Source organism: Vipera berus (assembly GCF_964194415.1).
Source record: "Vipera berus genome assembly, chromosome: 5".
Lineage (NCBI taxonomy): Eukaryota > Metazoa > Chordata > Lepidosauria > Squamata > Viperidae > Vipera > Vipera berus.
In genome coordinates this window covers 72,605,565-72,631,423 of record NC_138207.1, presented here as the reverse complement: position 1 = coordinate 72,631,423, position 25,859 = coordinate 72,605,565, and the positions used below count along the sequence as shown (strand labels likewise).

General features: G+C 37.6%; 1 protein-coding gene across 2 annotated transcripts in view; it reads right to left on the bottom strand.

The window, feature by feature from the left end:
- Positions 1-493: 493 nt before the first annotated feature.
- BTAF1 (B-TFIID TATA-box binding protein associated factor 1) overlaps positions 494-25,859 on the bottom strand; it is a 69,798-nt gene continuing 44,432 nt past the window's right edge. For both annotated transcript variants that reach the window (XM_081328876.1, XM_081328877.1), the window contains exons 20-38: positions 22,978-23,404; positions 20,333-20,523; positions 18,011-18,164; positions 17,820-17,929; positions 17,110-17,311; positions 16,627-16,775; positions 13,455-13,607; positions 12,974-13,095; positions 12,707-12,874; positions 12,481-12,558; positions 12,268-12,397; positions 10,978-11,119; positions 10,727-10,857; positions 9,250-9,375; positions 7,181-7,333; positions 5,856-6,067; positions 4,218-4,377; positions 3,276-3,446; positions 494-2,008 (exon numbers count right to left, since the gene is read on the bottom strand). In XM_081328876.1, the coding sequence (XP_081185002.1) occupies positions 1,859-2,008; positions 3,276-3,446; positions 4,218-4,377; positions 5,856-6,067; positions 7,181-7,333; positions 9,250-9,375; positions 10,727-10,857; positions 10,978-11,119; positions 12,268-12,397; positions 12,481-12,558; positions 12,707-12,874; positions 12,974-13,095; positions 13,455-13,607; positions 16,627-16,775; positions 17,110-17,311; positions 17,820-17,929; positions 18,011-18,164; positions 20,333-20,523; positions 22,978-23,404 (3,129 nt within the window). In that variant the 3' untranslated portion in view covers positions 494-1,858. The remainder of the gene's footprint in view (positions 2,009-3,275; positions 3,447-4,217; positions 4,378-5,855; positions 6,068-7,180; positions 7,334-9,249; positions 9,376-10,726; positions 10,858-10,977; positions 11,120-12,267; positions 12,398-12,480; positions 12,559-12,706; positions 12,875-12,973; positions 13,096-13,454; positions 13,608-16,626; positions 16,776-17,109; positions 17,312-17,819; positions 17,930-18,010; positions 18,165-20,332; positions 20,524-22,977; positions 23,405-25,859) is intronic.

Below are 25,859 nucleotides of genomic sequence, written 5' to 3'. Positions count from 1 at the left end.
CCAACCCCCCACCAAGGATGGCAATGCAGGATGGAAGAAGCCCTCTTTTTCTGGAAGATCAGTTCCTCCAATAACAAGAAATGGTAATTGGTAAAAGCATGATTAAAACCATGGATACAAAGTCAAGCAAAACTTGTCATGCGTTTCCTGTAATGTAATTTTTCTGTAAGCAAAGTATTATAATACAGCATTATAATAGTCAGGCAAACAGGCGCATCAGCAGGAACATCATGAGGTGAATCACAGAGCACACAGGGCACACAAAAGAAAAAGGCGGGGGGAGAAAGGAAACTCCCCCTCCAAACCCATAGCAACAAATCACAGCGCATGTTGCCTCACGCAGGAGCCAGCACTCTCCAACCAATCAGCTATAACTGTTTTAAATACACAAGCTATTTATTAATCAGAGACAATATGTTTTTCTCCTTCCATGGACTTACAACATTTATAAACCAGGATGCAGGAAGAAAAATGTCATAAAACATATAAGGGATCAATTAATGCCAATTTGGCTTTTTTATTTTCTTTCTTCTTCTTCAAGGAATGCTAGTTTAATGTTACAGTATGGCAGTTTGTATATCTGCTGAAATATGACACAGGTTCATTGTTCATATCTGAGTGCTGAAAAACAATATTGCTCCATAAGCCAACAGGTTGCTTTTCCTCTTGAAATGTTTAAAAACAATTACTTAAACATTACAGAGGCCTCACAGCTGTTCAAGCTCTGATGCCGAAGTGCACACATGCTCAAACCTTAGCTATGACATCTATACACATACTTATTTATGAAAGTTTATATGGTTTGCCTTAAAATATTTAGAAAACGGCATATGTATTTGGTACAGACATCTATGCACAGACATGTCACCACTGACTTCGAGAATGTTTTTTAAAAAAATGTACAACTGTTATTTTTACTCTCTTTTATTACAGCCTCTTTAAATTTGTATTACATGATTTCTGTTCAACATTTTATTCTCTCGGACATAGGGTAAGCATTTCTAAGAGGTGTTTTTAAGCTACATTCCTAAATAAAACATTACCTTTTTAAGAGGATCGTGCACTAGTGCATTTGGGTATTTTTCCAACATGGATTCTTAATTTTATAAGAACTACTGCTGGAAAATATTTATTTACCTATATATTTGCTCTTTTACAAAAAAATATAACATCGAAACCTACTGCATACTTTAGATCTCTGAGCTGACTATCCTCTTGCCATTATATACACCCACAAACACTCATAAAAATAGCACCCTCTAAACAGGATGTAGAAATGGCCTGTTAGCCATTTTCGGTAATTTTATTAAAAAGTCAACTGCTCTCAAAATGTCAGAAGACTGAAGAGCACCACATACTTAAATATATAAAGATGGGAAGTATAGCATTTGCAAAGCTCATTTATTTCTTCCGTGTTTTCCAGAATGGTATGCTTTGCTGTTATTATGTCAATGTACAACCTGAAGTGAACAAATTATTCTGAATAGGTAAACCAAACATTCCTACAGTGTACCATTAAAATAAGCTAGGTTTAAAGTAATAAAATACTCTAGCTGCAGAAATTTTGTAAAGTTCAGGAAAAGCGAAATGGCGAACTTATTTTGAATGAAGGTGTAACTTAGCAACATATGCAAAACTGTAAGAATTTATAATTATTCTGGAAATTCAAAGCTAAACTGCAATTTAGATTTTTAACAATGTAAGTATTTAAGACTTAACTATCCCAACAGAATATGTTGGCTTTATGCAGAACATCAGTCTTCATCTTTTTTTTCTTCAGGTGATGCTAGAAGTCCACTATAAATGTTTTGAAATATGCTGAATATCAGCTGAAAAAACCAAAAAACCATAAAAATGGTTATTTGAGTGAGTGCATAAACCTTTCTAGGCTATATTCTGAATCATACTGTTCTTGATCCCAAAGTTCTCCGAGATTTTCAAGGACTGACTTCATAGTTGTTTTCCCAGAAAGAGAAGCGGCACCATCTGATTTTTCAGTTTTTCCATCCTGTAGGAAGAATGTTGAGGGGGAAAAATGAAGCATGATAAAATCTGTGCATATATTCTCTGTGACAATAATCTGAAAACACTGGAAACCATTACTTAAGCAACAAACTAATAATTTAAAATTTGACCTTAATGAGACATAGGAAGAAAGCAGCCTTCACAATTTCCGTGACAAAATGTCTTAGTGATGAGCAACTCTTCAATGGAGAATGACTTAAATGATTAAGCAAATATTATCAGAAATATCTCTTGCTATTATTTGCTGATTGTACTTAGATCTATTATGAAATGCGTTTCATTAGAATTATTAGGTTTAAAGGTTGGTCAACTCCAGGGTGACTCTGGGGACCTTACGCTTTAAAATAAAAAGAACAGAAGAGACTATGTATGTCCAGACAGAGCACACTATGTATATCTTTCAAAAACATAACTGATCCTAACTATTCAACCTCTAGAACAGACATGTCAAACTCGCGATGTCACATGACGTCGCGCGACGTATCGGAGCTTTTTCTCCATTGCCGGCAATGGAGTGGGCGTGGTTTCCTGATGATGTGTCTGGCCCGCGGGCCGGCAGTTTGACACCCCTGCTCTAGAAGAACAGCCAGTTTTTAAAAAACATATGGAACATCAACAGGATGAGAGGAATGGATCTTCAAGGGGGTAAGCAGTACAACAGAGAAGGAACTATTGTTTAATTGATCGGGCTGCAAGAGTACCAACTCTGCCCAGCAACTTGGGATGGGCAGAAACTACTGAGGAAAAGCAATCCCTCACATAACCTGGCCCTATGCCATGAAGGCAGCACACCCAGCACCACGAATTTCATATGGAAGCTAATTGGCAGCATCTACAGTTTGGAACACACGGGTGTCTTATACTCAGGCTGCCCATCACTACCCATGATGCTACACTCAGGATCAGCTGCAACTTCCAAATGGTCTTCAAGGGTAGTTGTAGAATGAATTGTGACAATTCAGCCAAAGGTCACTAGACCACGAGTGAGCCACCCAATCAAAGCATGAGGCAATTGGCACACAAGAGGGAACTGTGCAATGACAACTCCCAGACTGCACAGCCATCCCAAATGGGGAAGTGCAGCCAAGACTAAAGGGAATGACCCCAGATTTGATTTTGTGTGTGGTATAATTTACATACTGATGGTATGGGAGCCTGTCCTGATAGATGAGCTTCCCCAACAGTTTCCTGCCGAGGTTATACAGGAAAGAGCATTCAGTCCCGAGTCACCCCACAAAAGTATATTTTACCTTATCCAGAGTGAAGAGGTCAAGAAGCTGATCTGTTCCCATGCTCTGCAGACTAGTATTCTCTTGACTGATCACTGTATTTGCAATATTCATTTTGAATTTTTGAAGACCCATTATTTTTTCTTCCAAAGTTCCCCTTGTTATCAAGCGATAAACGTTAACAACACGTTTCTGCAACATAGTTAATATGCATGGGGATTTAATGGAAATTTATACATATGCCAGCTATTACACATCACACAACAAAAGAAGACATCCAATTAGAGGAACAAAGAACAATTAAATAAGTGATACATGTATGACATGCATATAAGTCTTGAATGTAACAGCAGTAAGAACCAAAACATGCTTAAATGAAATAGTTTTTCAGAATCGTCATTTCATTTGAGCAGATCTTAAAAAATATCGTTCCTGTCTTTGCTCTAAAGTCTTTCTGGTTTGATCTAATATTTTATAACATAATGTTATAAAATACTAGATCAAATTAAATAGCATTTTAATAACAAAAGGAAGAAAAATTAAACAAAAACAAGAGCCTTGGTGGAGCAGTGGGCTAATGCCTCCTTAAGTAACACCAGCTGCCTGCAATTAGTGCAGGTTCGCATCCCACCAGGCTCAAGGTTGACTCAGCCTTCCATCCTTCCGAGGTAGGTAAAATGAGGACCCAGATTGTTGGGGGCAATTAAGCTGACTTTGTAATAATGCCACTTGGGGGGTGTATGAAAGCCCTAATAAGCAGGCATATACATAGAATGAAGGCTACTGCTAAGCTTGTAAGCCGCCCTGAGTCTTTGGAGAAGGGCGGGATATAAATGGAATTAAAAAAAAAATCCAAACCCTAGGTTCTGAGTGATTCACCATGTATTGTATTGGTTTCAGAAACATCAGGCAATTTTTGATTAATTTAACTCATCTTAAATGATCTGGATTAACCTTTTTTACCTGTCCAATACGATGTGCTCGGTCCATTGCCTGGAGGTCTTTCATTGGATTCCAATCATGTTCAACAAATACGACAGTATCAGCTCCGGTTAAATTAAGACCCAGTCCACCCACATGAGTAGTAAGCAACAGCACATCTATGGATGGATCATTGTTAAACCTGTCAATTAAAATAAACCCATCAATGATTGCAGACGGAATGAAGATGTCACTTCTCTACTTCCATTCTACTGTAGCTGGATTACTGCTTAAGTTGTAGTCCATCTAATTAGAATACTGATGCTCTAGTAAGTTGCTGTTATTATACCATCCTACAAATACAAAAGATGGAATTGAATCACTTGGTTTTTTTTTGTAGTACATCTTTTTTAATGAAATGAAAAATTAACCATGGTTTACTGAAGTAGGTGAAGAATTAACTGAACACTTTCATGTATGGAAGATATCCAGAAGACCAAGATTAAGAGAATTTTGGGCAGATGAATCAAGAAAGGTTAACCATTCCCTCCCCAGCAATCACTTCTGCCCCCAAATGTAGCAATTAGGCTTTTAAAAAACTCAGCTGGCACCACAGAGGATTTTTGAAGCTTTGATAGGGAACACTTACAAATTCTGTTCTCTGACTGATAGCTGTTCAAAAAAACCCCCAAACATTTCTGCCATATGATAGGTGAATTAAAAGTATGCAGGTTATATGGGGAACCAACACAGACCATATTAAATCAATAACTCAAGGGTTTATATTTCCTCTAGAAGACCAAAGGAACCACCAACAAAGCTGAGTAATATTATCTTTTTTATCAAACTATTTTTACAAAACCAAGATAATTTGAGATTGGAGATCTCAAATCCATTGTAGATTAATAGCAATGATATAAAACACCTTCAGCTGTTTGGAAGTTGCCATCAAGGACTCGTGCCACTATCCTATGGGCAGTTAAAGGCAACCTTTCCACTTTTAGTTAAATGCCAGCTTCATGAAATTTCAGCCCAGCTCTCTCAGCAGGAAAATATGAGGACATGACCTTTTTCTGCCTCAACTTGTCCCTCTCTATTGGAAGGGCTTTTATTTTTCAAATATAACTATTGCACTGTGAAAGTCTTCGTTGTGATGAGGGTTTACTACAAAGAGCTAAGCAGCAGGCTTCAATGATATCATTGCTGGCTGTTTTCTCACCCTGGGAAGGATCACAGCAAGATTTCCTTCTGGCGAGGTGGGGATTTGTTTTTTCTTAACGAAGAATGTGTTGTTCTTTCTTCCTAGAGTAGCATTTTTTCCCCTTTGGGAAAGAAATACTTCTACACCTCAAATATGGAGTCAAATAAATCACAGACCTGGGTGTTCCCGAGATTTAAGTTTTGAACTGAGTATAGATTTGTCTTATCCACATTCCACATGAATGGTCCTACTTGTACATACCTTCATATTAGATATTGGGGAGGAAAGATTTCCCAAATAGATAGCAGTGTGCATATGGAACATACTGATGGACAATGGTAAATAATATACAGGGGTCAGGTAAGGTGAACACTTTAATGTTCTACCCCAGTGAATAGCAAAATCACATCTATTTCAGCCAAAAAGGGAGCTGGGAAAACACGACTTCAGTAGAACTAAACAAACAATGTTGGCTTTACCGTGAGACGATTGAGTGTCTCTGACCAGCTGGTATGCTGCCATCTAACCGCAGATAGGTAACAGAGGGCAAGTGAGGCTTCAGAAGGTCATGTTCTACTATGTCCAGCATGCTCTTCAGTTGACAGAATATAAGAATTCGGTGTTGCGCAACTATCGTTTCGGTGCCGCTCTCTGAAGAGCCACCATTTCCTAAGCCACAGTCGAGTAATAGCTTAAAGAACAAAAATGATTAGTCAGCCAGCTTCTCAAGGCCTTTTCTCCACAACAGCATACAAGAAACGTTCACATACTGCTTATTGCATTTCTATCTCATTTTGAGGTTGGTTTGGCTTACAGGGAGACTGGCTCAAAGTCATACATTTTGCTATTTCGTCTCAGTCCAAGATCTGAACTATTACAGTACAATTACAGTTACATTGTGATTGTGGCATAATAACTCAATGACAGGATTTTTTTTCCCCCTTGCCATTCTTGGTATTTAAGGACCAGGAGATTGTAAAAAAAAAAAACTCTGCTTCAATGAGGTTCCAGAGACACACTTTAAATGGTTGTTAAGGCACCAAACTAGAAATCAGGAGACCGTGAATTCCAGTCTCGCCTTAAAAATGAAAACCAGCTGTGTGACCTTGGGCCAGTCAGTCCTTCTAAGCCCATCCTACCTCACAGAGTTGTAGCTGTAGAGAAAATAGGAGAAAGGAAGAGTATTAAGTATGTTCGTGTCCTTAAGTTATTTATAAAAATAATAAAGGTAGGATAAAAAAACCCCTAAAATTAAATGAGAATAATAATACTGGACTAAATGAACAAATAAAAAGGGACATCTACTATACCAAATTATAAAATAGAGCTGCATTGAACCTTATATAGCAGGCTCAAATTTTGGCATTTTTTAAATACAAAATACTAGCTAAGAATTATACCAAATAATAAATTACCACTTCAAATTGGGTCAACACCAATAACTGAACCTGATCTATTTTTAAATAACTGAAAATTTCGTACAAAGTTATGGCAAAACTGGAATGAGACTCTTATTCCATTGGGAGCACAAGGAGTTTGGCTCACGTAAAAAAAATCCCTTAAATTTAAGATGGCAACAAAGTTTTCTGTTAGTTATGCATAATGTTACACACACACAAATTTACACTAACACTTTAGATACTTTATGTTGCCTCCTCCAGGGTTTCATCTTTCTAACATTTCTAGATATTCCTTTTTAACTACCAATTAGTACACGGTGAAGGTTCTAGAAACTAGCAGAAAAAGTGTCTCTTTGAAAAGTTCTTGTCTGGTAAATCAAATACACAATGGAGGATGTGTCCACCTGTTTTAAAGCAGAGAGTTTAGGAGCATGCTGGATGTCACGAAGAGAAGAATTCTCTGCTGCAAGCTTCTCTGTGATCCTCTTATGTTCTGGGTGATGAGCGGTTAAAACTAGCGCTGGGTGGTTGCACAATTTCCTTAAATACTGCAATGCCTTTTAGAAACAAGCCACAAAACAAGAAATCAAACAAGCACAAGATTTTCAAGATACATTTACTTCCTACATGGCAGAACACAGTATGCAGCCATTAAATGTGAAACTCCTTGTAAAAGAGCTGGGTGGTTTGCCAATTGCCAGTCACAGTTAATTTTAATCACTAACTAGTGTTCACACTGAGAAAAGCAAAAGGCTGTTGAAATTATAAATGAGAGGGATTTTTTTTTAAAATCAGAGGTAGTAAATTATTGCCCATGGAATTACTTTCCATCCTGCGTTTGAATTTGTTCTTAGCTGGCCCAGAATCTTAAAAATTTCAGTAGCTCTTTTACCACTTATACTTTATCAAAAATATTTCTCAATCCCATATTATTCTTTTTCTAAGGATACAAACTACTATATAGATGTGTTTAACAGCTTTCATAAATAATGAAAATAATTTTGGGATATTCTGTTGCTCAGCAATCTGGTAGGAAACCTTTGCTAAGACACCTTTTCAAACAGGTTTATTCCTACATTTGGTTGGTTCTGATTCTGCATTAATCTGAAGTTCTAAGGAATTTTACACTTACACATACACATGTGCAAAACTCTCGTTTAAATACTGTCTTTTTGAACTATTCTATCAAAAGGCTTTTTTTCCCTTTCATAGGTGCTATGAAAGCTCAGATTTCTAAACATATTTTATCTTTAAATCTTCAATTTTATATTCATTTTAATGCTTGTTAAGCCTTTTTCATTAGATGTGGAGGATTTCCAGCTATTTTCATGAGGTTGGTTCAATCTGCCATTCAGACTGAAACAGCCTCCTGAAAATAGCTCTCTTTATCTTGATAATCATCTTCTGAAATCCAGATCTGGATATCTCTCCTCTGCTCACAGGCTCTGAAATCCCATGCCGTGGAAGTAATTGCGAAACCAGTACCCAATGATACTGAAACTGAGAAGTTAGATTAACTTATGATCAAACCTCAAAGTTTTAGTTCAGATCTGTTACTGCCTTTTCTAAATTTTAGAAGGTTACACTCAGTTACCTCTTTCATTTCCATTTCTTTATGGAACCAGACTATCCTCAAGAGTCTAGGGCAGGGGTAGGCAACCTTGGCTCTTTTACGACTCGTGGACTTCAACTACCAAAATTCCTGAGTCAGCCATGCTGGCTCAGGAATTCTGGGAGTTGAAGTCCATGAGTCGTAAAAAAGCCAAGGTTGCCTACCCCTGGGGAAACCTCACCTCCATCCAGAAGGCGTGATATGTTCCAGTTTCTGAGCTAAATGTTAGTCCCCCTTAATGGCATTGGTGGCTCAAGGAGAACTCGAAGGGAATACTTCACATTATCAATGGTGCTGAGATTAACATTAATTTGAATTAAAGTGAGGGAGAGTTGTGCAGTCAGTCTCACTCTCTCCTCCCAATTTCTATCTGCGTCCAGTGACGAGATAGTCAAGACAACTGGAGATGGGATTTATGCACAGTGGATGCCAGGATGTCTTCTGGGCCTTGTCTTGCTCTTCTCATTCTATGATGCCTCATGACCATTGGATCTTTTAATGGTTTGACCTGCTCAATCTACTGGAGTGTGTGGTCTCATGCCTGGATAGGCAGCTCCCTGTCTTTACAAGGGTTTAAGACCGGCCAGCTAATCTCATATGGTTTAACTAGCAATGTAAAATAGGGTTAAATTTAATTTTACAGGGTTTAATCTAATTTGAGGAACTTTTAGCTTACGAAGCCTTTCCATCTGCACTGTTAGGGCCAAGATGCAAATTTGGCCCTCAGATAAGCTACGTTTCTCTGCACTGGGTCACTATGTAGAGAAAACGTGTCTTTGCTGAGAGGTGAAATTTCACTCATGCTGAAGATCAGGGCTTTGCGTCTAATTAGGGAGCAAAATAAACGGATGCATTTCCAACCTGAAATACATGTCCTGTAGCTTTAAGCTTTGGTTTTTCAGTCTCTTCAGCGACTGAAGCTGCTGAAACTGTTTCATCGACATCACATTTGGCACGAGACTTGGCAAAATCTTCATAAAGTTGAATCTATGAAAATAAACAAATACATTATTTACAGATACAGTAACTGGAGCCAGATTGGTGTAGTGATTAAAGGACTGCTGGTCTAAAAAAGCAGGAGACCAGGAGTTCTCATTCTCCCTCAAGCATCAGCTAAAGCACCCACTGCCTTTCGGCCAGTCAGTCTCTCTCAGCCCAGCCCACTTCACAGGGGGGTCTCTTGGGTAAAAGGAAGGGGTAACATCATTACTGTACAAAATGAAGGTCAAATTGGTGTTTTAATACTTGCAGCAAACTCTACTCCTTGAAATACTTGCATATTACGGGTTAACAATCTCTTTATACTCTGCTTTCTTCTCTGCAAGGAATGTCAAATTATTTCTACTTTCCTACAAATGCCACTTTGAAAGATCTGCTTTGTTGGACCATTTTTTTTATAAGGAAGATTCTTTTAAAAAACTAAAATGGCTGTATCCTCCCACTGTCCCAAAGATGCTTTTTCACGAGGCAACTGGACTTTCTTGTTTTTCTTTGAAGATGTTTTGCGTCTTGGATAAGAAGCGAAACGTCTTCAAAGAAAAGCAAGGAAGTCCAGTTGCCTCATGAAAAAAAGCATCTCTGGGACAACTATGACCTGGATGACTATGAATCTCCATAGACTATCCTCCTATTAGCAAAATGTCAAATCTTAGTTCAGCAATCAAACATTATGTCAACACATATAGTGAAACCACATTTCAATCAAAATACTACTATATTTCCAAGTAAAAAGCCAATGCAGGGAATCACCATTTCAATCTTCCAACAGTAGAGAAGCCACATTTACAAAATGTATCACCTTCTCTGCTGGTACCTATCTCTATTTGACACATTCTCTCCATTCTCCCAATCAAACTCTTAAATGAGATATGGGAGCTACAAAAGAAGAGAAAAGGGATAAAAATCACAGCCTCCTCGTTATAAGAAAAATATACTGGATTCAATCTATTTTTTGAGGCAACTGTATCACTAAATAGGGGTGCAGTGGCCAAGCAGTTAAGACATTGGTTTTGTGTTCCGTGTGTCTTGGCATATAGTCATGTCAGCCACAAGACCACAAAAGTATCTTTAGACAACACTGGATCCTCCGAAAACAAACGGAGATGAGCATTTCCCCCTAGAGTTGGACATGACTGGTCAGGGAAACATTTACCTTTTTACATAAATAAATACAGCAGGTTTTTACTTAAGAGGTAAATCCTACAACGGCTTCCAAGCACACTTTCAACGGTGTAATGAAAGATCCATTTAGAAAAAGCAAAGGATTTTAGCAAATCCCCAAGTGTTTCTTCTTTTCCTTGTTAATTAATGTCAATGTGATTCAAATTAATTAACTTGCCTGGAGGGTGCTGAGAATACAATAATAGTCTTGAATAATTTTTGGTGGAAGATCTTGTAACACATCCTCTTTCATCCTTCGTAATAAGAATGGCAGGACTTGCCTGTGTAGTGCTTCCATTGCAAGGACACCTACAAAGGCCCATAAGAAAATTGTATTGAAACACTTAAGACTCCTCCTCTAAACGAGAGCAGGATTCATGATCTCCCTCAAAAAAAAAAAAAGGAATTTTATTAAGCGGAGTTTCCTACCTGCCTCCTGTTCTCGACTAGAGCTCCGAGCATCTCTACTTGCTAATATGGGCTTGCCATAACGAGCTGCAAACTGGCGCTCAGTACCCAAAAATCCCGGCATAAGAAAATCAAATAGTGACCACAATTCTAAGACGTTGTTCTGAAAGAAAAAGATAAAATAGAAAAAAAAATGTAAAAAGTTTTTTTTTACTTGCAGTAAAAATTGTAGTAAATGTACTGCAAAATGGAGAAATTCATGGTAACTTTAAGACTTGTGGACTTCAACTCCTAGAATTCCTCAGCCAGCCCTTTAAGTCCACAAGTCTTAAAGTTGCCAAGTTTGAAGACCCCTGGCCTACACAATCCCAGAAAGAGTTTTCCCATTTATTTTGGCATGTTTTGCTTGGGCATGAAACATGCATGAAAAATCTAGTCCATGTAAATTGAAACTGTAAAATCAAAGCATCCGAAGGGGCACTGCATCAGTAGAAGTAAGGCATCCCTCCATAATAATTTAAAGGCCACTACAATCTCTGGGAAAAATCAGCACAATTTTCAAAGGTCTGCCCTGCTGCCTGTATGGGTGAGTTTTCCCCCCACTGAGATGGCCAGTGATTGTTCGTGCACATACCTGCATGCCAAGCTGGGAAAAACTTCCCAAGCAGCTCTACCACCTCTTGAGGAAGGATATCTCATTCATGCTGACATGCAGTGTACAGCTCCACTTAGTAATCATCATGCTTAGAAGCTGGCAATCAAAAATGTGGATATCCAGCATCTTCTGATGAGAGATGCTTATACTATGTCAGTGATGGCGAACCTTTTAGAGACCGAGTGTCCAAACTGCAACCCAAAACCCACTTATGTATCATCGGGTGCCAGGTGGGTGTGGCCCATTGGGTGTATGTGACCCATTGGGTGGGCGTGGCTGCGGTGGTAATGGCAGAGTGGGTGGGACTAAAAAGTTCAATCAATCAATTCCAACTTTGTGAGATCTTTTTTTATTCCTGCAAGAAGTTGAAATTGATTTGTTTGATTGATACTTTTTTTTGTTTTGTACACGGCGGTGGAGGCCTAAAGCGAAAAGGTTTTATAAAACCCAGCTGAAGGCCCAGGACTGGGGTGTGCCCACAGAGAGGGCTCTGCGTGCCACCTGTGGCACGTGTGCCAAAGGTTCGCCACCAAGGCACTATGTGATTGTAATCTCGCTCCTCAATACATACACTTGACTGAACTAAAGAAGTGGCTTTTAGAACCTGAAAAACCTCTATTTCTCCATCACAATGAGCCTATTTAGACATGGATTACCTGGATTGGTGTCCCAGAGAGTATTATTCTGTAATTGGCAGTCAACTGCTTTATAGCTTTTGATAGCTTCGTTTTTCCATTTTTGATGACATGTCCTTCATCAAGAATACAGTAGTTGAATTTAATATTTCTATGAAAGAAGATGCCATTAATTAGTTCTAGTTGTTTTAAAGCATATGAACCATCTAATTTTTTTTTAAAAAAAGGTCTCACCTGAAAAAATCAATGTCATTTCTCACAACATCGTAAGAAGCTACAATTAGGTTGTGTCTTTTTACATGGTGTTGTAACCTGAAAGAGACAAAAGATGAATGAATTAGGCTTTTATACACATCATAAAACCATACAATCTACAAAAAGATTTTAAAAATTTAAATAATTCAAAGAAAAGGAAATGGTTCAAACCACCAAAAGTAACATTTTTAAATAAATCACTTACCTTGCCCTTTCAGTTGGAGGGCCAGTATAGTGCAAAGGATTCAAAAATTCTTTCGAACAAAATTTGCCCACTTCATCCACCCAATGACCTGTCAGGGTGGGCGGGCACACAACCAAGGATGGGAGTGGAATATTATCAGCCATCTTAGTTCTTGCATATTCTTGGGCCCTTTGGAGAACAGTAGAAGAATATTCATTCATTTATTTATTGTACTGGGGGGAAAAAACTTTTGGAGAAATATTGAGCAGCAGTAAATATGTAGTCTACCTGAGATAGTGATCTCCTGCAAGAATACAGATGGACTGCAGGGTTTTTCCTAAGCCCATATCATCACACAGGATACCATGAAGTTTATATTTGTTGAGAAAAGCCAACCAGTTCACACCTTCCTGTAAGATATGACAAACATTCTAATAATGTGAGAGCTAAAAAATGTATATTGGACTTATTTTATTTACTGTTACATTTACATATGCTTTTCACTCTTAATAAAGGCCACTGAAGCAATTTCCAAGTTATATCATTTTAACAATTTAAAATGTGGCAACCGCAAAATGAATTAAGCAATAGAAAATTTCAAAAACACCAATGAAACTTGAACAACCTAGTTACCAATCTAAAGCATTCTTCTTTAAATGGCTCATTTCATCTTACCTATCTCAAGAAGTTTTATAATAAAGGATCTAAGAAAAATGCTAGATAAGAACTGTTTAACAAATGAAAACTTGTTTAGCAAATGAAAACTTACCTGTTGATATTTTCTGAGTTCTGCTTTAATTGGTACTGGGATTTTATAATTTTCTAGTTTTTTCCCATCCAATAATTGTTCCAGGAAATGGCGTTCCTTGGCTTTTATTTTAATTAAATCTTCAGACATATTTGGTGGATCTGGAATACCAGCCTGAAAGAAAAGATAGAAGTACAAGTTCAAAATTGAATATTTTATTTGGCCAAGTATGATTAGACACACAAGGAATTTGTCTCTGGTATGAAAGCACTCAGTGTACCTATTAAGATCTACTTTCTGCTAAAAAGGCAAACTAAAATCATGCTGTTTTCAGAGTTTGTAAAATGCATGTAGTCTTCCAATTTACGTTAGTCAAATATTTAAGCAAATTTGTATAGTAATTTACTACTGCAATAGATTGCAATTTAGAACGAAAGAAGGGGTGTTCTGAAAGGCAAAGCAATGATGAAGAATTGGAAAAATGATAACTCTAAGTGAAAATAAAGGTTTATATAGAAAATATATTCTTTGGACTATGCAGAACTATAGGACAAGGAGAAATCTTTTTTAATATTTTAATAGCTATGCCTTGTTTATATCATGTGTATATTTAGTTTACTATTGAATTTACCTTTAAGAAGAAAAAAGCAGAGTCATCTACAACAGTGTGAGGCCTGTAACAGCCACTAAAGTAGCAGAGCATATTCATGAACACCAACTAGCAGTCAAAATGAAAACCCCTTAATCTCATAACACATGGACAGACTTCAGCCAGAGTTTTAATTGGAAACTATGACCATCCTAGATCAGGGTTGTCAAACTCGCCACATCAGATGACATTATCGAGACTTTTTTCCCATTGCCGAAGCCTAGATGACACAGCTTCAGCATGACGCATCTGACTCGTGGGCCGGCAGTTTGACACCTGTGTCCTAGATCAAGCCAAATCTAAAAATGTTACTGAATTTTTGGAAGCCTGATAATCAGACAATTAGCCATCAATAACACATAGATATAAACCATATTTACATACCATTTAAAAGAGATAACAAAAAGCTAAGAAGGAAACAAAAAAGACCAAACTCCCAGATAAGCAAGGATTAACACCAGACAAATAATCAAGCAGTGCCCTAATCAAGGAATTACCAAGGAGAAAAACCATACTTCCACCAACACAATCAGGACAAACTACTGTAGAGGAAGCAAGCCTCACGCTTAGCACGAATGATATCACCTACCCCGGTACATCTGCAAGCAAACAATTAAGTTCAGAGACCACCAAGGAGTCCACAATTCAACCTGAGCTACAGATATTTTCTTCAACTGGATAAACATTAATGTGTAGTTCAAGTAAATTGGTTAGAATGGAACGGGCTTTTTCCCAAAGAAGGGCTCTAATGTAGTTTGCTATTCATCATTAAGATTAATTATCTATTAGTGAATAATTTTCTTTATTAATTTTTGATAGTAAACTATGAGCTATTTGACATTAACTTTATATTATTCCCTGGGTGCAACCTTTCACAAAATGCATATATTTTTCACATATGTTAGATCAGCGTTTCCCAACCTTAGGAACTTGAAGATGCGTGGACTTCAACTCCCAGAATTCCCCAGCCAGCATAGCTGGCTGGGGAATTCTGGGAGTTGAAGTCCACGCATCTTCAAGTTCCTAAGGTTGGGAAACGCTGTGTTAGATATTCAAATTTCAATTTGACCCATTTTAAAATGTCCTCATATTAATACAATTATCAATTGCTATTCATTACAAAATGAATTCTAAGTCAACTATGTCGGGCGTGAACAACCAGAGTCACAACTGCAGAGTTCAAGCTAACTACTTGATTATGTTCTGCCTGTAATACAGGAATCTCCCCAGTTTGGTAGCTCACCCTTGGGAACAATTAGATAAGACTCTAAGGAATTCAGGGAAGGCCTGTTCTGCCCTTTTATAGTTGTGCAGTGATTCTAGACTTGGCTCACGCTTCATCTTTCCTTCTTCCCTGGTTGGATACTTCCGTACAACTATCCCTCACTCTAACAATTTCTACAATATTTACACTAGTTGCTGAAAATCAGTAAAGAACTTCTATATATAGCCCTGCTGGTGCAGTGGTTAGAATGCAATACTGCAGGCTACTTCTGCTGACTGCTGGCTGACAGCAGTTCGAGGTTCACCGGGCTCAAGGTTGACTCAGACTTCCATCCTTTCGAGGTCAGTAAAATGAGGACTCAGTTTTTTGGGGGGCAATATGCTGACTCTGTAAACAGCTTAGAGAGGGCTGTAAAGCACTGTGAAGAGGTATATAAGTCTAAGTGCTATTGCTATATATGAACAGATTTAAAAAAAACTGAAAAAAATGAATGCTGTTCAATGAAAAGTGCAGGTTCAACTAAATCTACATGATTACAGAAAAGAAGCCATAAAAGAAAACACAAATTAGTTATAGCAGAATCTAAATGTTCTTTAAAACTAGCATAGTTCTGCTGACTTCAGCTGGAATTGTACTTACATGTACTAAATGCTCTAGCAAAGACATTGAAAATACTAAAATGGTTATTACAGCACGTTCTCATTTAATTTATATTTTATATATTCACTGTCATGAGCCTTCCCTGTTTAATAAGTTTGCAGCATTGATTTTTTTCCTTAGGTTGCCTGGTTTCCATAACTGTCATTCTGTCCCATCATATCACCCTCAGCAGAATTTGCAGCAAATCACTCTTGAATTATAGCAGTCAGAAGCCTATACAGATAGTCCTGGATTTACAGCCATTCATTTAGCAGCCAAAGTTACAACGGCCCTGGAAAAAGTGATTAACCACAGTCCTTGCAGTTACGACTGAGGTGCCATCCCTCTGTTCATGTGATCAAAACAACTGCAGGGTCCTGGGTGCCATTTGCAACCTTCCCAGTTGACTTCCGAAAAGCAAAGTCAACCGGAAAAGCCGGATTTGCTTAACAATCGTGTGAGTCACTTAACAGCTGCAGCAACTTGCTTAACCGTGGCAAAAAAAAAAGGGTTGTAAAATTGGGTGCAGCTCACATAATGCCTTGCTTAACAGTGGAAATTCTGGTCCCAACTGTGGTTGTAAGTCAAGGACTACTTGTAGCTTAAGCACCAATTCAGGGAGCAAACAAGCAAGCAAAGGCGGCATGTCTTGAGACACAACAGGAAAGGGTCCGACTTACCTCAAGTGGCATTAATCTAATCAGAGTTGCAAAGCACTGAGTAGCCATGAAACGGACACTGTCTGTCTGATCACTCATTCTGCCCAGAACAGGAACCACAAGCAGAACTATGTAGGGAATAATTCCAACATCTAATTGCTCCATTATAGCTGCATTTTCATTGTTAAGGATTTCTTTCTAATTAACAGTAGAGATCCTTTTACAACAGAAACAATTCTAACATTCTCCCCCAACCCGCACCCCCCCAACACACATAAGCTTTTGCCCCTCTTGTTCCAGTTGACCAAGGAGAGGCATCTCCCTGCTGAGCTCTGCAGTTCATCTACTTAATCCAGATCAAAGGAGAACATTCCTTTCTTTTATTTACCTTGGATGTTATTACTTTCAAGCAGCCAATTTCAGGATTATGTTTTATTTAGACAAATCTAGCCTTCCGTGGACATCCCCACACAGAGAGACTACAAAAGAATTTAGCAAGGATACCGCCGAGAGCTTCAATTGCACCTTCTTGCTTGGTACTATCATCTATCGCTCCCAGCCAAGGAAGAACCTTTTCTAGAAAAATATGAATGGTTTCCACGGTAGCTATTTTGCTCATTACACCCACACAACGAGCAGCCATGTGCCTCACTGCAGTGCTGGGGTGTTGAAGGCACATACAAAGGTAAGGCAAGTGCTGTACTAACTGAAAAAAAGAAACCGTGAGTCAGTCACAGGTACAGTAAAGGCTTCTGAAGATGCTCTCTTACACTATCACAAGACAGCCATTTTAATTCAATGTCAGTGTGAGTTATTCACGATACTGAACACATTATTTATCTACTTGCAATGGAACAAGGACAGGGGAATGTCAAGGTGTATTTGAATGGTTAGAAAAGGACACAGGCATATGAAGGTGCACAAACACAGTTATCTAGAGCCTTATTTTTAAAGACATAAGTCAAATCATTATTATGCCAGGAAGAGTAAATTTTAAAATAGCTTCAAGAGTTATTGCCTTTTAAGATAAAACCACAACTCTTAGACCAATTTTCCCCCCAAAAAAGTAGGGTTGATTTAAATATAAAAACCACCACAATATTTTTAATGGCAGGTGGCAGTTGTAATCATTATTCCAACTTTAAGAAAAGCAAAAACAAAATATTACCAAACCTCAGTGAGAATGTTAACTGTTTCTAAACAAAATTCAATACCAGAGAGTGAAGCCGAATATCCATAGAAGCTGAAGTTATTTCAAAAACTTGCAGAGAATTCACCAGTTCCTGAGCTGGTCCATCTCCTTTTTCCAAGAGTAACTTTCGATCTATTACAGGAAATAGTATTAGATTTATTTATTTTTTCAATTGAAATTTTAAATTAGCCAAGCCTTAAGAAATATACCTACCAAAATTATTTATATCGATGCTGTTCTTTAAGGACCCAACCATAGTATCCCAAAGATGTGGCAAGCCTACCGCCATTTCATCACCAAAATGCTTTGCTATGGTGGATAAAGCATATTCGGCTCCTCTGCGCTGTACAATGTAGGGCTTCTGAGCCTTGAATTTAATAAGAGCATAATTTAAAAGCAAACAAAGGAAAATAAAGTAGCATGCTGGTATCTAATGCAGTTACTCCAGGAAAAAAATAAAATGCTTTTCCAGTTTCCCATATATCAAATCGATAAAGAAAAATTAAAGTGGGAACTATACTACAATATACTGCTGATTCAAATAAAGGACCAACATGGAAGAGCACTAGCAGTCTGATCAACTCTCAACTTTACAACAGACCTATAATGCACAACGTATCTTAATAGAAGAGATTAATATGGTATACTCAATATCAGGTTGATGGGTAAAATTTTGTTTCAATTCATGCATATGAGAATTTAAAGTTAACTGAAGTAAAATAACCAACATGATAATTGCTTCAAATCACAATGCTCTTTTTTTAATTAAAAAATACATTTAATTTCCAAGATTTCAAGTCGTCAAGCTGGGCATGACACACACAGATGATTCTTTGTGAACTGGGTAGCAGGATTAAAAAAGAATCAGAAAAGTATTTGCTAGCAAATACTTGTTATTTCCTTCCATTCTTGCCTTTCTCAATCTCTTTTAAAATTGATCCTACATCTCTAACAAACAAACATGTCTCATTTTCTCAGGAGCAAAGAAATAGTGAAAGGACTGGTAGGAGGAGATCAGTCTAGGCATGCACAAAAGCTTCACTCATTTCCATTAAAAAAAAGAGAGAGAGTGGGAGGGAAGAGTATTATGGCCAAGGAAAGAAAATAGGACAGTCTATTTTTAAAAAGCTGCAACATCAAGGTTTTTCTGTACTTAACCCCTTTTTGATTAGCTGCAGTTTAGCTGATGTTGATTTTTAGCAACTACATAGACTTCCTCTAGGATAATTCCCCCCCCCCGATCTTTCTGCACCCATCAATGCTATAATCAAATCCCTGCTAATCGTTATCTTCTTCTCTTTCTTTCCACCTTTCTCAAAATTATGACATCTCAAGGTGCTTCACATAATGTATCTAAGATATGCTAATTTGAGCCTGGTCATTTGTACATTGTGAGAACCCTGGATTGATTTGCTTTGTGATCCACATTTTTTTCTTGGTTATCCTTTGGATTTTCAGGAGACTTCTCTGACACCACAGTTCAAAAGCATTAACACTCTTTCTTACTTTGCCTGTTCAGTCTTTTACCTCCATAGAAAGCCACAGGGATAAATAACCACTGCCTCCACAATTCTGATCTATGGGTACGTCACAGCATCCGAAAACCTTCTCCAAGGCTTTCGTTGCTAATCCGAATCATATTCCTACCAGATCTAGTCTCTGGTGTATTTCTTGACTGCTAGTTCCTTTATTCCTAATAGGTAACGGTAAAGGTTCCCCCGCGCATGCGTGCTAGTTGTTTCCGACTCTAGGGGCCGGTGCTCATCTCTGTTTCAAAGCCGAAGAGCCAGCACTTGTCCGAGGACATCTCCGTGGTCATGTGGCCGGCATGACTAGACGCCAAAGGCGCACGGAACGCTGTTACCTTCCCACCGCAGTGGTCCCTATTTTTCTACTTGCATTTTTACGTGCTTTCGAACTGCTAGGTTGGCAGAAGCTGGGACGAGTAACAGGCGCTCACTCTGTTATTCCCAATAGCTGATCCTAAATGAAAAAGCTATCCATTTGAGTATCTTCACTGTCAGTTCTAAAGCCAATTGCTGTACCTGTCGTCATTAGTTTATGTTTTGGGTTTTTAAGATAGCTCCATTTTTCTTTCACTTTCATTACTAGGTAATGAAAAATCAATGAAAATTATTGGTATTTTCAGCTAGTCAACTAGTGTTACTAGCATAGTGCAGGTTGCTAATGTTGCTTCCTCTAATTGTAAATCCACACTCATCATCTTTGAAACCAGCCTCCCTAATATATACTGCTCAAAAAAATAAAGGGAACAGAAAATAAGACATCCTGCTATTAAACACAGTACATTGTGTTGTTTAAGTGTTCCCTTTATTTTTTTTGAGCAGTATATGTTCAGCATATAATGAAATCCCTTGTACTCAACCTCTGCCCTGCTCCCCAATGTATACCTTTCTTCCTCCTCACCACCTGAGGAGCTTGGTGCATTTTTCTAAGACAATTCAAGTTACCTATCTATTTATATTGGAGCGCTGTGTAATGTTTGCAAAACTGAAAAATAAACTTTGTACCCACTTCATCAAGCTCTGTTGTTACATTTCCACTAGTGCTTGCAGGCAAATCTCCAATTTGGGCTTTGGTGGCCTTTGGTGTTGGACCCCGTCGGCTTGTGATGGCAAATGCAGCTTTTTGGTGCCTATATAGTGTAATGATACCTCTGTGCTTGGTGACTGTATGATGCATCCCATCTCTTTCAGAATTAGATCCTACAAAAAAGGTGGCAATTAAAAACACTCTGATAGAAGCAGCAGGGATGATCATAAACATGTTCGTCACAAATTGTAATGGAAAAGGAAATTAAAGAGAAAAATCAATCTCTAATATTAAGTCTTTAAAAAACTGAACTTGAAATACAAAGGGATTGTGATCACTAGAATATTTGGTTTGAAATTCAGAGCAGCATGCTGGCAAGATAACAAAGAAAATGTATGCGGGCCCAGAGTCACTTGTTTTGTGAAATAGGCAGCGATATACATTTGAAAAATAAATAAATAAATAGGACTGAATTATTCTGAGACAGACATAGAATTAGGAAACACTTAAGAAACTTGGCAAATTAGTATAGAACTGTAATTAAGAGTGCTGCAATAAAAGTAGAGATTCAAATGCAAATTTCTACTTGTTAATAAAACTCACTGGATGACTTATTCTAGCTCACTCTAATCTTTTATGCAGAGATGTGGTGGTGGTGATTAAATAAACTAGGGAATATCTCTGGGTAAAATGTGGAAGGTATAAATAAGTACAGTAATGTATTATTTTTTTTCTTTCCTTGGCTTGTTTACTCCTCCCACTATTTTTGTCATGGAGAGGAGTTAATAACTAAATTGTAGTGATTAGAAAAAGGCTAGTGCCTCAACATTTTAAAGATTTTCATTTCACAGGATGATGGATCTAGAAAATAATGATTCTTCTTCTGAGAGAAGTAAAAGAAAGCAGTTTCAAATTCAAATCCTATGGTCAGTGGTGATTCCCAAAACCAAAATCAGTACTAGTCCAAAAAAAGTCAGTGAATGTTTGAGAAACATGAAACATATTTTAAAATGACACTTCTAAATGCTGAAAAAATACATTATATGAAATAGTATAATCATCATCTACCAATCATATGTTGAAAGGACACATAAGTTAACCAAACTTGTAGAACGCCTGTGATATGCTAATCTTATCTTAGATTCACAGATTGTGCAAAGCAACAATGTGATCTTTCAGGTTTTGGCTCAGATAGCAAATTAATTTCAACTTATGCCACAAACCCCAGCTTAGAAAGATGTGGTGAACTGAAGCCTAAGCATACAAAAAAATCTCTATAAGCAATTATAAGGTGAGATCCTTCTCCATAGCAGTTGGAACAAAATGGTGAGAGAATTCACCATTTTTTAAAATCATAAATGACTAAAAATGCTTTAGAAAGCATTAAATGCTACAATGTATTTAAGCTGACACCGTCATCTGGACGTTGTTTCAAGCTCTATAGCAATGTTTCCCAACTTTGGCCACTTGAAGAAGTGGGGACTTCAATCCCCAGAATTGATGTTGAATTTAATTACGGCAGCGAGACTTTTAGTAGCGCAATATTGGAAGAAGGAAGAACTGCCGACTATAGAAGAATGGACTTTAAAAGTTTACAACTTGGCGGAAATGGCAAAGATCTCAGCGTATTTGAAAGACCAATCGCAACAGAGATACACTGTGGAGAAGATGGATTGATTATATCCAGAATAAATATGGGACTAAAAAGTTTCATTTAGCATTTGAATAAGTAGCGGATATAATGTATAACTAGCTTGTAGTCATTTTATTAAGAGTTAAAGTGCGATAGAATTTAATATTGTATAGTTGTTTGCATATTTTAGATTATGTTTGTTTGTATTTTTATACCCTGTATTTTGCTCTGGGAAGTCGGGGAGGGGGGAGGGGAGGGGAGGGTTGGGGGGGTTGGGGAGAGGGGAGGGGGAGGGGGGGTTGTATTTAAAAATGTACTGTAAAACTTTTCAATAAAAAAAATCCCCAGAATTCCCCAGCCAGCAATTTTGGGAGCTGAAGTCCACATATCTTAAAGTGGCCAAGGTTGGGAAGTTTATTTATTTATTATTAATTTGCCACCCATCTCGCCATGGGCCTACTGTGGGAGGTTTACAACAGAAGGAGGTAAAATTATCAATAAAATAAAAAAAATGTAAATGTAACAATAGTAAATCAATAAAACAATAAAAATAAATGAAAATACAGCAATATGAATTAAAATGTGTGGAGAGCAGACAGGATGCGCGGGGGAAAGTTGGGGTCAGCTATTAGTCCAATAACTCCCCCATTGGGTCCCCAGGCCAATTGGCAGAACAGGACTTCAGCTCTTATGGAAGGGTAGGAGGGTGGGGGCAGGCCTCACCCCAGGAAGACGGATGTTCCAGAGGCCAGTGTGATGGCAGAGAAGGCTCTTCTCCTGGATCCCACCAGACCGAATTCCTTGACTGATGGGATCTGCAGCAGGCCTCCTCTGCCAGCAGGAGTAGAACGGGCCTTCCTTGAGGGATCAAGTAACCTGGATCCATGCCATAGAGAGCTTTAAAGGCCATAGCCAACTGCTTGAAATACTTCTTTATAAGATTGTGAAGATGGTAGTATGCAGTAAACTAAAGATTAACAGTTGGTCAACATACCTTTTGAGTTTTCATGGCTGCTCTGCTGCTGTGCTGGACAGGATGCTAAAGGAGTAAGATGTGGATCCACACAAAGCGAGGTGCAAAGATTTTTAATGATTTTTGAATTGGGACAGGGAGACCTTGCGATACATTGCTGAAGCAATTTTGCTATGCATAAAGCTGAATAATTTTGTACTAGTGTATTTTCTTCTTTCTTCACAGCCTCCATCAAAGGTTTTATAACAGGATTTATTTTTTCTGGAAGCTGCTCCAAATTTACAACAGCACAAGCAGTAAATGTATGTACTCTCAGCTGCAATGTTTGCCATTCAAGGTTTGTTTCTGTGACTGTCATTTGAACTTGCAGTCGCTTGCTTTCTAACTGCTGTAAAACTTGGGGATTTAGATTATGAGATGATGTGGCTTCATTAAAAACAGTAGTAACCTTAATAAAAAAAATTAAAAAAATCATTACTATTTTAGGACATACAAGGGTTTTAAATACTAGAAGCTGGCACAAACCCATATTTATTTTTGCAGATTTTGATCCCTCTTTCAAAATGCTGTACTCAAAATAATCAAAAATATATATCAAAACACAAAACAAGACTTATGAAATAAAAAATAATTTTAGGAAGATTATTACACATTCATGCAATTATCCAGATGTTCAGAAAAAGTCACCATTTTTGTTTATGTAGTCAAGTGACTTCTAGGTTGCTATAATTATAGTTCAATTTATAAAGTACAAATAGTTAAAACTATTAGAAAGGAAAGCAAAACAAATAACAAATTATTTCTAAATTATATACAAGTGCCATATGGAAAGTGCAACCCTATAAGTAACTAAATTTGGAAAATCCACAGAGGTAGAAACTCCTTGAATCTAAAGCTACTTGTAAGTCTTGCTATGATTGAGCTCAAAGTCTATTTCTCTCCATCCAGACCCTAACAGCCTCCAGGCATCAGGACAAGACATAAAAAAAATCACCTCTTCAGCCTAGAATTCTAATATATAGCCGAGTATTCTTTATGTATTGATGACATCCGACCCTCATGTGGATGGATGACTTTGTCCAGCAATTTCATACAGAATTTAAATAGAGGTGGGGCAAGTATTAAAACTGAGGACTTTCCTCCTCCCCCCCCCCAAAAGCCCCCTGGGCTTTTCTCCTCTCCACATCAAAGTAGACTAAAGCCAGAATTGGAGAAAGGAGAACTGGTGTAACAGGGTTTCCCCAATAAAGTGAAAAATTGTAAATCAATACAACGCAAAGTTTAGCTTAACTTTGGGGTTTGTAATCTGTCCTCACAATCCATTTTATTACATTAACATCAACATATATTTTTCTTGGTTCATTTTACAGCCTTCTGTAAACATCTTACCTAACCCAAAGATTTTGAAATCTCAACAGTTTACACGTTGGGAGAGGTACGATGAGTATCTTATAAACTGAATACTATTTGCCAGCTATGGTAAATGACTAGATATTCTTACGTCCTTCATATTACATGCAGAAGGGAATTTGCATGAGCAAGAATTCAGCCTTGCCCTTTATAATGATAATGGGAAATTACAATAATATCTCTTACCAGGATCATCTTTGCATTTGCTTAAATACTAAAGATGAATCTGTGATTCATGCTACAAAAATATCCTATATCTGACATTTTAATTCATTATGCTGCTTGTCTGTAGATTTTCAGACCATTCCCAACCAGGAACTACAAAGCAGCTATTTCAGGATTAATTGACTGAAATATCTAGGAAGATAATGAAACCCCTAGCTGTTGCTATTACTATTTGAAGATAGATATTACAGCTAAGTATGTCCAGACTCCATGTTGCATTTATCATTATGAGATTTGCTCTTTCCACCAAGATTTGTACATAATTTGTTTTATTATTTTAATCCTCATGAGAAGGTATTGGGTTTCATGAGAAGGTTTTGGGTTTCATCCATTGGTAGTTATGATAATTTCTTTCTTATGGATGTAATAAAGATAATTTTAAAAAACCTTAATATCCTCCTAGCTTCCAGAGTTAGTTTACTCTGGAAAGACGCCAAGATTTGTTGGATTCAAAGACATTAAGACATAAAATAGAACCAGGACAGTTGCACCACCAGTATCCCAGTCCTACCAAAAATAATTAGGTGCAAGAAATGGCTGCAATGAGAGAGGAATCAATTATCATTTGTTATTTTTGAAACTAACAGGTTACAATCTTGTGCCTTCAGAAGAGGAAAGCCACACATTTATAGTTATATATAGGATACTGACCAAAGATAATTTGAGCATGTAGAGAAATCATATGGATCTCAGGTGTGAAGACAAAATTGCTTCACAATTGATAAAAAAAGATAATTAACTTGAGGAAACTGGTGTATCTTTGTAAGCATAAATATACTGCAGTAACCTTCTTTGAAATGCAACACTATAGCTTTCGTATGTGAATGACACAAGCTTCAAATGGTTATTCTAATGAGCTAACCAAATACTTATCAGAGCAACCTGATCTACCCAACTATGGGTCGGAGCATACTGCTTCCGCTTTTGCCTTTCAGCCCCAATCTAGGAGCCATCGCAGGCAATCACTTCTGCGACAAACTATTTCTGTGTTGAATTTAAATTCACCGACAAAGAATTAAGGGAGACTAGTATAGCTATTTTGAGCTATTTAGTTCTCATAAGCGAGCCAGAGAGACATATCTCCAGAGAAACCTACTGTTGTTTTTTTCCCCAGTGCCACTCCAGAAACCTTTTATGTTTTGTCATCTCCTGGAACTTCTTGAAAACCAGCCCCAGAAATTGGCAGACTGGGGGAAGACAACCCAATCTAAGGTTGCCACTCTCACCCTCATTCTGGATGTTGACTAAGATCTTGACTGACTGAGCTG